The sequence below is a fragment of the Notothenia rossii genome, assembly GCF_949606895.1.
Source record: "Notothenia rossii genome assembly, chromosome: 2".
NCBI lineage: Eukaryota > Metazoa > Chordata > Actinopteri > Perciformes > Nototheniidae > Notothenia > Notothenia rossii.
The window spans coordinates 55,131,972-55,145,665 of record NC_136904.1 but is presented as its reverse complement, the minus strand read 5'-3'; the positions used below and the strand labels follow the sequence as shown (position 1 = coordinate 55,145,665).

The following is a 13,694-nucleotide window of genomic DNA, read 5'->3' as shown; positions in this document are numbered from 1 at the left end:
GATTCTCTGCAAATTAATACTCTAAACTACATAATTTAAAGTACAATCAACTCATTTCCAGGTGAAATATGTCATTATTATGTAACATTTACAATACACTTTTAAAATATTATTATTTTGAATAAAATGATTTATGAATGATTATCCAGCTGTTTGAGGTTCATCAAAGATGTTAGAATTGAAACGTCTTTGATTGGTTCATCCATGGACCTCTAATCATGTGATACGTCTGCCTTGTGTAACGTAGTTGCGTCATGCGTCATGCGTCATGGCGAGTTCAGTCATTTTGGGCAGCCGGAAGTAGTCACAAGGAGAGAATCATAAGGCTAATTCATATTTGGCGTATTGCAGCATTGTTTAGTTTAAAGTCATGTGAAATGTCTTATCGGATTGTAACGTCTCTGTAAACATAAGGTAAGACCTTTCCTACAGCTCGTGCTGAGGCGGGTAACTGATATTGACCATTTTCGTTGAGCTAGCTAGCTATTACCTATAATGAGAGTAGCTAACTAACGTCAAGCTAACTAATTTTGCATATCCGCTGCCATCACAACTATTTGTTGTTAACGCTTTTTACCGTAATGTAGGTGTTTAGTTGCCTCTTTTGGACGCATTTACCGAAAGTGAGTTGCTAGTGACAGACGGGTAAATGCTTTTGACTTCGTTTATTGATTAGCGTTTTGGCTCAAATCTTCAGGTTGCTGTTAGTTTCTATAGAATCACCGTCAATGGTTATTATTCTACATTTAAAGTTGTAAAGTTAGTTTTGTTAAAAACAAACAACTGTTCACAGTGTGTTACATTGCCAGACACAGACTGGGGCTAAAGGTGAGTGCAGTCCAGTTATCTAACCCCACCGTGCATGAGGTAAGGGACACGCTGAACCTGCTCCCTCTGTCAGCTGGACAGTGTTACTCAGGAATCATGAGGCCCCCTTCCATAAACAAAGAAACAAATGTATAACCATTTTTTAAATATTACTGTATTTTTCACTTCTTTACCATGATAGCGAGCTAGTTAAAGTAAGTATTTTTCTATCCCTATCTGTTAGAAATATCTTTGGACGTTTTTATCTCTAATGTGTTTATACTTGTGTATATAAGTAGTACGATACTTAAGTAGAAAGTGAATATTTAAAATAGCTGGTGTAAATTGTGTTTGAGGATGGACTTTTTAAGTATTTTTAATCCTCTGCCTGTCCTTGTTTTTCAGCTTGGTTTGGGATGTCAGAGGAGGACTTTAAAATCACTGGCGGATAAAGACGTCATCGAGCGTATATTTTCCAGACCTATGCTTATAAATGTCCCTAACACTGACAGCCATGAGCAACAGTGCAGGGACTGGAGGCCAGCAGGAATGGTCGGGGCCCGGGCAGACGCCGGGGCCTTCGCGGGGCCCCTATATTTCAGTCATCACTAACAGGTTAGCTTATTCTCCACACAATCTCACCTTTAGAAGAAGAACCTGTTGACCACAGGCATGGATATGTTTTTGTTATCCAATATAGAATTTTAGTTTTTTTTGTTGTTGCTATATGTAACATAGCTATGGGACATTTAATATGACATGTATGAGTCTGCTGGGCATTGGACGCAGTACACTGAATGTCTTTTGAGGCCCTGTGTGCCTCATGTCATGTTTATCAGTTTGCAGTGTAACACATAACAGTGGAGGAATGTACCCGGTCTCCTGACTGCTTTGCATCTGCATTGTAGGACCACCAACTTGCTGATCAGAGGGGCCATGCTGTTCTCTGTGGGAGTCTTCCTGTCCCTGGTGCTGAACTTACTTCAGGTGCAGAGAAACGTTACTCTCTTCCCCCCCGACGTCATAAGCAGTATCTTCTCCTCTGCCTGGTGGGTGCCACCCTGCTGTGGCACAGCCTCAGGTATGTGAACACTTATTTGAGTGAAAGTCCCATGTAGTTTGCGTTTATCTCTACGTTTCGGTGGCAGGAAAGATGGGAGGAATGGCTGGAAATGGTTGTCTGTGGTCCTTTGGTGAAATAGTGTAGGGGTGTGTGTAGTGTTTTCACAATAAATCTTTCCTTGTGCATATATATATATATATATATATATATATATATATATATATATATATATATATATATATATATTAGGGGTGCACCGAATGGAAAATTCTTGGCCGAAACCGATACCGAAAATAGGAAACAGTTGGCCGAAAACCGAATGCGGAAAGGCCGTAAATGATTAATAGAAATATATATATATATATATATATATAAACTCAACTCATAATCACTATTATGGGTCCATAAAACATTTATTCAGCACTTTTGAATGCATACAGTACATTAATTCCAAGTCAAGTGCATTTTCTTTTCTCTGTAGGATAACTACAACAAAGTGCATTCAGAACAAAGCCAAAGTGCTTTAAAACGGCATAAACATCTAGGCCAGTAGGCCTACAACAAAATAGTGTAAATAAAGACTGTAACAGCCAGGCCTTCAACAACAACAAATGCACCTATAAGTTTGGTAACCTAACGTGTTGTTGTGATGACGTAATCAAAACGCGGCGACAAGCACGGCGCGCGAACATGCTCGCGGCTGGCTCACAGCCAACATGTCTGCCGCTTGGAGATATTTCAAAATATCAGAGAAAGAGGCGCGGATTGCGATTTGTAAAACGTGTTCAGCTGACATTTCTCGAGGGGGTGTAACTGCAAAGACTTTCACCACTTCGGGATTACTCCACCACTTGAAATCAAAGCACCTGGACAAATATGCGCAGTATGATCAACGTAACCCTGTTCTCTGACATTCGGTGATATTTTTTCGGTGCTAAAACCCTTTCGGCCGAAAGGGCCTTTTTAACCATTTTCGGCCGATAATTTTCGGTGGCCGAATATTCGGTGCATCCCTAATATATATTAGGGCTGTCAGTCGATCAAAAATATTTAATCGCGATTAATCGCATGATGTCCGTAGTTAATCGCAAATTAATCGCACATTTTGTATCTGTTCTAAATGTACCTTAGAGGAATATTTTTGTCATACTCTTATCAACATACGAGTGGACAAATATGCTTTATGCAAATGTTTGTTTTAATATCATTGGAACAATGACAAATATTCTCCTGAATATTCTCCACACAACAACCTGGAACCTCTCTCTCTCTTACGCCCCGTCCACACAGCAGCTTTAAAAAAATCTTCCAACGCTTCTCTGCCCATTGACTTTGAATGAGGGTGACGTCACTTTGCCTCGCTTTTCGCCGAACTGCATTGTGGGGAAGCAAAGCGAAGATTTCCAGGATTTTCAGGATTCAAAAGTTGAGCAATGTTCAACTTTTGAAGCTGAGCTGGAAGCGTCAGCCAATCAAATCCCGTTTATGCAAATCTGACAGTACAAGCGCTAGCCAATCAAACCGCGTGCAAGCTGAGAGAGCCAGACCATTTCCTCATATTCCAAACGAGAAATTACAGCAAATCACCGGTTCTTTACGACCAGAACTATTTACCGGGATACAAACCGGAGGAACCAGGCATGGAGGGAGGTGGCAGAGACAGTGGGTGAAACTGGCCTGCCGCAAGCAGTGTGCTTGGCTCGCTGTTTAAAACACCTTTTTTTGTATCCATAACTCTCGCTCGAATCTCCCACCATCCAACTAACAACAACAACAACGTCAAGCCTTCGGGCTCTGAAACTATGGGACGGGCCGAGGACAAATACACATGCGTTAATCGCACGTTAAAATAATTAGTGGCGTTAAAAAATGTTTGCGTTACTAACGCGTTAACTTGACAGCCCTAATATATATATATTATATAAGTGAACGTTTGAATGGACTGCAGCTGACTAAGAACAATAAAGAAGTTCCTTTCTTTTGTATGTTCTTAATAAAAGATCTATTCTGAATTGCAAAGTGATTCTGAATCAAATAATCAAAGAATAAAAAACTTGGGTCCAGATTCCTTAAAGAGCAACTTCCAGGTTAAAGAAACCTGTGAATAATAGACCCTCCAGAGAAACGCGGGCAAAAATCCTTGATTATGCGGGCTAAATTCCTTGATTATGTGGGCTAAAATCCTTGATTGTGCGATTAAACATGCGGGGTTTTTATGTGATTTTATGCGGTGAAACTGCGGGAAGTTGCGAAATACGCGGAAAGTTGCTAAATATGCGGGAAAAAATTATCGATTTTTTTTTTTAAATATTGGGCTGTCTTATTTATTCTCTCTCACACACAACCTGGCACTAACGTTAAACCCCTTTACTATTCAATTAAACACATTAAATGTTTATTTATTGTAAAAGCAATTGGGCTATTTTAATCTCACACACGGCCTCCCCACACACACACACACACTTCTCCGCCTCATTCTGTTTTCATTTACTCGTTCGTTATCTGCAGCTTCAATCTTGTAGGCTACTCACCTCGTTTCTTGTAGCCCTCGAAAGGGTTTTGGAGGTTGATGCCTCGTGAACGTGAGTTGTTTGGCTTTCTTGTCCGCAGCAGCAGAAAGCATTTTCGAATGTTTGAATGAATCAAAGTGGGTCGTCACCGTCGATTTTCTCTTATGCTCCAACACACAGTTGCACGGGGTGCAGAATAGTTTCCCCCCACTTTTTGCCCGGTCTTTAGTAAAAATGTTCGTCGGTAAATGAGATCGATTAGATATTTTCATCTTGGTGTTTTCTCTATCGTGTGAGCTCCACACGTTCACTCTATACAGTGTTGTTTACATTCTGTGATGCGCGAGCTGATGACGTCACGTCAAGACGAGTTAACTTTTTTTTCCCTCAACTTTGTGTGGAAAAATGCGGGGATTATGCGGCATTTTGATAAATATGCGGCCTTTTGGAAATCTGCGCCATTTTGCTGATTATGCGGTAAATTCTGCGATCGCAGAATCGTGTTTTTCTGTAGGGTCTAGAATAAATGTGTAGGAAAATTATGAATACACTAGATTTTCAAAAAAATATACAGAAATATACACTACAGTAACATCTGGCGTAGTTTTTGTAAGACATTTTCACTTCCACATAAAAAAGCCTCGGCACGTGACCTCCCGCGTGTGACGTAACATGGGGGAGAGCGGCCGGTGTAACGTATTAATAAACATGGATCCCAATGCTAGTTTCGACACAGAAGACACAGAAGAAGTTGAACATGAATATTCGAATGCATATGACGGACCACAACCTTATAATTATGAGCCTGCTAGGCGTGCAAGAGACCAGGAGCAGCCAAGAATTAGAAGAAATAACGGCCATCGGAGAGAAATTGAGCTGTGGTGTGAGGAGAACCAGTGGAGAACTGGGCAGCTATCTTGGTGAGTGACCGGCGTTAGCTACAGAATGTTAGCTAACGTCACATCACAACATTGTGAAGTTAGCTATCATATATCAGGCTATAACTAACGTAGCATTGATAATACAGTAACGTTACTGGCAGGACTGTTGATACTGATCCATAACAGAAACTAATGAGCAAGTATCAGCCGTATCTCGCGGTACCTAATGCAACTCCACACTACGGTGCTGTGTACCGGAGGAGAGACGCGAGATACGGCTGATACTTGACGATCTGGCGGAGAAAGGTTGTGGAGCCTCTGTTGATATGTCGTTGTAAATGGCTTGATGGAAAGCAGGTGTGTAGTCAGGGAGGGTGCACAGCTGATTGCAGCAGGTGAGTGGAGGTTGAGCCGGGAGCCAGGGGTGACAGCCACCACGCACACACAAACAACACAGACAGGGGGAAACAAAAAAACACAAAGGAGACGGCTGGAGCAGTACAGCCACCACAGCGTTACCTAATGCAACTCCACACTATGTCTTACGGTGCCGTGTACCGGAGGGGAGAGAGAGAGAGAGCAGCGAAGGGGAGGGAGAGAGAAGTAATACGGTTTCCTGATAAAGCTGTGGAGAGTATGCGCTGCAGGGAGGTGGATGCACAACGCACCCAGGAACGAACGCTAGCTCCGGTCCTTTTTACTGTGGACTCGATGTCCTGAAAGGCTGGTATTTGTGCAACCTGCTCAAACACAATACTGCACCATGATTACAAATGATGAAATAAAATGTAAAACTACCGAAAAATACCAGCTCACTAAAACACAACCGCTCAACTCAACGCAACTACTAACTATATCCGCGGTCAGAGAGCAGAGATGTTTACCCTTTGTTATGTAATATGAAGCGTTTGACGTATGACCTTAAAAAAAAGCTGTTTTTAAGAGCAGAGCTCAAAATTGCTCCTTTCCCTCTGAATTCCTGCCCTTATGTCTCCTAAAACATATCAAATCCTACATTCACTTTTTTTATTCTAATTTTCAAGCAAGTTTAAGCATAAATGTAGAAAAAAAAAAAACCCTGCAAGATGCTCTTTAAGATACTCACCCCTATCCTATACAACCACAACTTCTAATCATAACTGTTTCACAACACTGCAGAGCTGTATTGTTTATTTTGTATGATGCAGGTGCTGGAAAAAGATATTCCTAGGCCCACACCTTTGACCCAGTTGATCAATCTGTACTGCCCTCACTGAGCACAGACCAACCTTGGGCTGCTGTGCTCTGTGTTTTGTCTCCCTGTTCCTGCTGGTTGGCAGGCGCTGTGTCACTTTGTGTCTGCAGCAAATGTCTTTGTCAATCCTCCGGCCGTAACTTCAAGTAACTTCAAATAACTTCAAATACATCTTCAGTGTTTGTCACAAAGTTCCAGCTATTCTGTGTTCTCATTGTGTTTTGATTCCGTGCTCCAGAAGTCTTCCATTACAGTAAACACCACCAATATATGTAGAAAAGGGCAATGAGATATTAATCTTAAAATATGAACTGCAGAATTGTTACATACAGGTCTATGAATGCACAGCTCCAATGTATTTAAAAATCCATCTGTAAACCAGCATAACCACAAGCACATGCACACAGCCTTGCATACTAGTGCACCGCATGCCCACAGGCTCCACTAGCTGCCATTATTGAAATGTGCTCCCCTGGGAGCAGAGCTGTGGAAAGTAATACAGCGTTCCCCAGCCGCTCCGCACTAAACACAACAGCCCGGGGCTCTCTCGCTCCCCAGACACACCACGTCGCTTCCACTTGTTGCTTGCACACACACACACACACACGCACACACACACGTCGCTTCCACTTGCTGCTAACACACACGCACACGCACACGCACACACACTGCTTAGTCCCCCAGGGGAGGGCTCCTGTATTTTGTTGACTCATCGCTAAAATTAATGGGTTTTGAAACCACATTGGGTAGTTCAAAGGATGTGAGCTGTGATGTAAATCACAGCAGTTAATTTGTTTTGTTTTTTAAATATGGCTGTAGGCTTTGTCAAATTTTAGGTTAAAAAAACTGGCAATTACAGTTGAAATACATTAGCCACATAATCATTAATTCATTTATTGACTCACACAAGCTAAACATGAAATGGAAAGAAAAACACGTTTATAATAGGTTGACCTAAAATATATAACAACTTAATGTAGCATAGCAAATACATCCAGTCTGTTTGTAGTTTGTCGAACAAGAAACGCTCGTAGTGTGAACAAAAGTTCACGCTACGAGCAACGAAAGCAGCAGAACTGCTAAGCTACACTATCGCTGAATTGATTCAAGTTTTTCGAGTCAAGTTTTTGCCCGCTTATGTCAGTAACTGGCATTTGGAACTGGATACTGGCAAAAATATGTTTTTCTTCCAATAGTTTTGAGTGAAAGGAATAGTGAGGAAAGAGAAGGTGATTATTTGTAGCTTCACTGCCTCACGGCACGGAGCACTGAGGAAACTTTGACTTTTGCTTTATCGCGCGTCCTGTGAACAAAGGTTTATCAGTCACATGAAACATGGCTCTGTTGATCCTGGTCGGCCGTTCAGTATTCCCTTTTTGCTTCATCAGAATTGAATTTATGCTATCTGAATGCCATGTTTTTATATATTCAGTTTTTTGTTTTATTCTTATTTTCTCTACAACTTATTCAATATTAATAAAGACAAGTTACTAGAGAACACAGTTAGTTGGAAAGAAAATAGCTCTCCACTGATTTTTCCCATCGCATCAATGACCACAAATATCACAGAGAATGAACTACAAACTTCATTATTAACAAGCTCTGAAACAGAATGAAAAAATAAAACATGATTTCAACTCTCAAGGTGGGAACCCAAAAGAAGTCACTAGAATCATATCCAGCACACAATTCTTCATGATAAGCCAACAACCTTGAAAGTCTCTTCATTCTAGGAAAACATATGATTTTTTATTAAGATAAAAGTATGTTTGAGTAATGAACAAGTAAGTAATAATAAAGGTTCTTCTCCCGGCCCCACCCCAGCCTTTGTTGCCTGGATGTTGGTCTGTGTTCATGTGTCCTCTGTCCCCTGCAGCGGGCATCGGGCTGCTGTACCCCTTCATCGACCGCCGCCTGGGGGAGCCTCACAAGTTCAAGCGGGAGTGGTCCAGTGTGATGCGCTGCGTGGCCGTCTTTGTGGGCATCAACCACGCTAGTGCTGTATCCTTGACAATCTGGGGCTTTCTGCATCTGTTCATTTCTGTTCCATATGTTAGTAAGAAAAACAAAAAGCCTGAGTAAGACTCCAGTAGGTTTCAATAGTTTCATCCCAAAACCTTATTAAGCTTCCTTGTTCGTCCCTCCCTTATGTCTGAGCTCATCATGTACGACAGAGGAGTCCTCGGTATGAAACGTGATTCCCTCGAGAGTCACTTTGAAACCACTTCCTATCCAGATGGATGTGCACAGCCTTATCATGTGTCACTGGCCACAATAACAGCATCATTTGTGTATTTCTAATGTTTCGTACCAACTGTTTGATATTAGGTATTGTACATCCACCAACGCAGCACCGCTATTAAACATCGTAAATTATTATTCAAATCAAACCATTTATAGGATTTCCCTATACATTTTTTAACAAAACATAAAAAATGTAATGTCTTAGATCAGTGGTTCTCAACCTACACAAGTACCACCTGAGAAAATAGTTGGCTCTCCAAGTACCACCATATGACCAATGTTAAAATACAGTCGATGCACAGTTCATGCAGAACTCGGAGGCAAATGTATTCATAATAAACATTATTTATTGTGGTCTCTCTCTCTCTCATTCACTCACACACACACCACAAGTGAGAATATAAAGAACAAAATAATAACTTATTCTCACACAACAAATGTCAACTGTACAGACATTTCATTTCCTGGACCTATACCAAAGTGTGAATTTAGGCCTCCTGTAACAACCCACATCGTAACAGAAAATGTCCTATTGGGAATTTGGTTCCACAATAATAATGAAGCCTCCAGGAGCAGATGAGCCTAAGGGCTAATGGCTCATCTTCAGTCTGCTGATGTTTGCTATTGCCATTTCTGTGGTGGCAAAGTAATAAAGAAAGGAAAAAAGATAACCATTAAGGACAAGTGTGTGCTTTTTCAGCTTTTGACCTCGGTCACAGCCTTCTCTCCATCCTTTCAGCAAATGCCTTCTTCCTGAGTCACTTCTCTCCTCAATCATAGCGGCTGTGCATATCACTTTTGTGTTGCTGGCGGAGCCTGCGCTTGTACTCGGCTGATGACTGTCCTCCTCCTCATTCACTTGTTCACTTTCGCTGGTAATATTCTCCTCTGTACCTCTCTTCCGAATACCTCCCGTTTTGAGCCACAGTTTTAACATCATTCAGCTTTCTTCATTCTTTAGCTTGCTTGCAACGTTCGGTAATCGTTCGCGGGTAGTAAGGTCGTAATTAGCAACGACAGAAAAAAAAAAATATATATATATTATAATAGCCTATTAGAACTAATTTAAACCACAGTCTCAATTATCTCAAGCTTATTTTCATTCGTTGTAGTATTTTGATAGTATGATTTATTTTTTAATTAATGTTATTCAATCAAGCCTCAAACTGATGGCACTTGTCCCTATAGCCTGTTTTAAATTGAAGTTGTCTGAGGTCCTTACCATCAGCTGCTGTTGCAGTAATAAGTAGTGTACCTTAATGTCCCAAATATGCACAATGTAGTGACTGCTTTTGGTCTTTTTGTTTACTTAGTTGTGTTTCCTGTATTATGACTGTTTTATGTGTAAAGGTTAAAGGTGGGTACGTTTGAGAAACCGGCTCGAGATAAACTTGTTATATTCCATGGAATGCTCTTAACATCCCGATAGCAATGAATATCTGAAGTGCTTTGACAAAAAATCCATAAAAAAATGTCATCTGTGGAAGCCGTAGTACTGTAAAAAGCACGACCAATCATCTGAGCCGGCCCGGCTAAAATAACTGGATGGCCTACCTGCCTGTCAGCCTTCCATCTGTGCACAAACTTATCTCGTGCCCTCATTGGTCATGTGCGCGTTCGTGTGTGTTGGAGGAGGGGCTCTGTAGGAAGTGGCAGATTTTCTCCGGTTGTGTATTTTCAAATTGTAGCGCACTCGAGCTGGTTTCTCCTAAATTACCTACCCCACCTTTAAATAAAATAAAAAAATATTCTTTTTTAAATATTTTTTTTAAAAATATTTTTTATATGTCGGATTCCTCCACGTACCACTAGCGGGAGCTAGTCTAATCTAAGACAGGTTGAGAACCACTGTCTTAGATCATGCTTTACCATTCAAAGCAGCTCAGATGGCTGTGGGCGGAGCTTTGGTACTCCTGTAGTGAGAACACTTCCACCTGCACCTGTGAATGCTCCCTCCTCTCTTCTCCTTCCTCTCTCCTCTCTCCTCTGGACGACTCCTCCCTCCTCTCTCCTCTGGACGCCTCCTTTCTCCTCTCTCCTCTCTCTGGACGTCTCCTCCCTCATCTCCTTTCTCCTCGCTCCTCTCTCTCCTCTGGACGCCTCCTCCCTCCTCTGGACGCCTCCTCCCTCCTCTCTCCTTCTTCCTCTCTCCTCCCTCCTCTGGAAGCCTCCTCCCTCCTCTCTCCTCCCTCCTCTGGACGCCTCCTCCCTCCTCTCTCCTTTGGACGCCTCCTCCCTCCTCTCGACGCCTCCTCCCTCCTCTCGACGCCTCCTCCCTCCTCTCGACGTCTCCTACCTCCTCCCTCCTCCTCTCTCCTACCTCCTCCCTCCTCCCTCCTCTGGACGCCTCCTCCCTCCTCTCTCCTCTGGACGCCTCCTCCCTCCTCTGGACGCCTCCTCTGGACGCCTCCTCTCTCCTCCCTCCTCTCTCCTCTGGACGCCTCTGGACGCCTCCTCCCTCCTCTTTCCTCTGGACGCCTCCTCCCTCCTCTCTCCTCTGGACGCCTCCTCCCTCCTCTGGAGGCTTCCTCTCTCCTCCCTCCTCCCCCCTCTGGACGCCTCCTCTGGACGCCTCCTCCCCCCTCTGGACATCTCCTCTCTCCTCTGGACGCCTCCTCCCTCCTCTCTCCTCTGGAAGCCTCACCCCCCTCCCTCCTCTCTCCTCTGGACGCTTCCTCCCTCCTCTCTCCTCTGGATGCCTCCTCCCCCCTCTCTCCTCTCTCCTCTCTCCTCTGTCCTCTCTCCTCTGGACGCCTCCTCTCCTCTGGACGCCTCCTCTCTCCTCTGGACGCCTCCTCCCTCCTCTGGACGCCTCCTCTCTCCTATGGACGCCTCCTCTCTCCTCTCTCCTCCCTCCTCCCTCCTCTGGACGCCTCCTCCCTCCTCTCTCCTCTGGACGCCTCCTCCCTCCTCTCTCCTCCCTCCTCTGGACGCCTCCTCCCCCCTCTCTCCTCTGGACGCTTCCTCCCCCCTCTCTCCAAGTGCCGATCCATTTTGTCATAAGTGAGAGAGGAGGAGCCTAATCTGTCTGCTTGTATTCTTTGTTGCTATCTGGCTGAACAAAGTGATATCTCCAGAGCAGTGCTGCACTGTCACACAGATATGAACCCAGTGTAGAGCTTCCAGACACTGACTGCTTGGTCCTTGACCCTACCTCTGTCAGAAAGTTGACTTTGCCAACAACGTGCAGCTGTCTCTGACTCTGGCGGCGCTCTCCATCGGACTGTGGTGGACTTTTGACCGCTCCCGCAGTGGCTTTGGCCTGGGGGTCAGTATCGCCCTGTTGGCTACGCTGGCCACACAAGTCCTGGTTTATAATGGAGTCTTTCAGTAAGTTTATACACCTAGTTTATATACATTTAGTGTGCAAGAAAATTGATGACAAAAAGTGGAACGCATTCAAATGTTTGCAGGTTCAGAATTTTGAATACATATTCATTAAATGACATAGTAGAAACTTTCTTTTGTGTAATTATGTATTAATCTTCTATTTTTTTCATTTGAAAACATTCCTGTTTTCAATATCTTCAGTAAATTTGTTGTGCAATATTTAATATAATCCTAGGAAAACATGGATGAAAGTTAAGTGTCGGTATGTTAGAATTAAGAGTTGCTGTCATGTGCTTCCTCTCTGCACAGGTATACTTCTCCAGACTTCCTGTATATTCGCTCCTGGTTACCGTGCATCTTCTTCGCGGGGGTGATAACCATGGGGAACATAGGGAGGCAGCTAGCCTTGGTAAGAAACTTGAATCATTTGACTAAGTCTGCTTTGTCAAATCTCTGTCTGAGATCCATGCTGGTTTCTTGGACTGTAAAGCAAATACAGGTGTCAGAGTTGATCAGTGTCCTCAAAAGTTATTCGCTTGTAGATACTGGCCATGAAAGTGGTTTCATTCTAATCGGTTTCTCCTGCTCTTGTGTTTTCTTTCAGTATGAATACAAATTCATTCAGGAAAAGACCCATCAGGACTGAGGGATCTCTCCAGGCCCTTGTTATTGCAGCAGTCTGAAGCCAGAGGCAGTTATCAGAGAACATCTTCATGCAGCATACGCACAGTTGAGGTGTGTCCAATGAGACCTGAGCTCCTGATTGGCTGCCTGCTGCTTTCCAATGGAAATGACAGTATTTTTGATTGGCTCTTGTCAGGTCATTCAGAGCTCCGGTGGCTTCTAACTGAGCTGAGACAAACAATGAGGGCGGACTTTGTTGTGTTTGTGTTGCTGTTTATCTCTACGTACCTGCGGGGGATTAGCAGCAAAGCATCTATCGTTCTATAGATCAGCTTTGTTGTGCCAAACAGTCACACAGGATCAGTTTTAAAGTCTGCTCTTATCACCAGTCTTTCACAGCCTTCATGTATCAGTGGAGAACACACAGCCTAGTTAAATTGCATCTGAAAAGATATGCATCTATAAACCTGACTGTTTACTGTATGTGATGACCTGACATTTTCTTGAGTTCTTGTGTTTTGCATCAATCTTGATACATTGTACTTATTATATGTTGTACTTTGGATTCCTAAAGCTTTTAGTCTACAAACCCATCATCCAAGGGTAGTTTTCACTATAAGTAAAAAATAATCTTTGGACGGACACTATAATTTACAGTTTTTTTACTATGTTCAATCTGAATTTTCTTTAAAATAAAAAACATCTATATTGATTCTGACTTTTCTACATCCAACTCACAGGTTTATCATTACTTTGAGAAAAATGATTATTAATTTAACCCTTTTAGAAGTGAAGATATGGTCATTTGTTCTGGGAATGTCATTTTCGAGCCTGAGACCTGAAAAACAGGCTCAGGGATAAACAGGTTAATATGATTGCTCATATTTCAAGCCATTTTTTTCCCGGCCCCTTGCTTTGGATCATTTTCACCAACTAATTGAATAGCCCTGGCATATTTGATACCACTATTGCAGTTAAATAATGATAAGTCTTACAGAGGT

The 13,694-nt window shown here is 42.8% G+C and overlaps 1 protein-coding gene across 2 annotated transcripts; it reads left to right on the top strand.

The window, feature by feature from the left end:
* Positions 1 to 268: 268 nt before the first annotated feature.
* insig2 (insulin induced gene 2) lies at positions 269 to 13,405 on the top strand. 2 transcript variants are annotated; one of them, XM_079662701.1, is made up of 7 exons: positions 269 to 414; positions 1,213 to 1,422; positions 1,716 to 1,888; positions 8,372 to 8,496; positions 11,903 to 12,069; positions 12,379 to 12,478; positions 12,674 to 13,405. In XM_079662701.1, the coding sequence occupies exons 2-7, from the start codon at positions 1,301 to 1,303 to the stop codon at positions 12,713 to 12,715; spliced, it is 729 nt and encodes a 242-aa protein (XP_079518827.1). In that variant the 5' UTR covers positions 269 to 414; positions 1,213 to 1,300; the 3' UTR covers positions 12,716 to 13,405. The 2 variants fall into 2 exon arrangements, with proteins under 2 accessions (XP_079518827.1, XP_079518828.1); XM_079662702.1 differs by lacking the exon at positions 269 to 414 and adding an exon at positions 498 to 1,022.
* Positions 13,406 to 13,694: the final 289 nt, after the last annotated feature.

Coding starts and splice junctions, on each gene's coding strand:
- insig2 (XM_079662701.1), top strand. CDS start 1,301: ATGTCCCTAACACTGACAGCCATGAGCAACAGTGCAGGGACTGGAGGC. Junction 1,423..1,715: donor ATTTCAGTCATCACTAACAG/GTTAGCTTATTC, acceptor TCTGCATTGTAG/GACCACCAACTTGCTGATCA. Junction 12,479..12,673: donor TAGGGAGGCAGCTAGCCTTG/GTAAGAAACTTG, acceptor GTTTTCTTTCAG/TATGAATACAAATTCATTCA.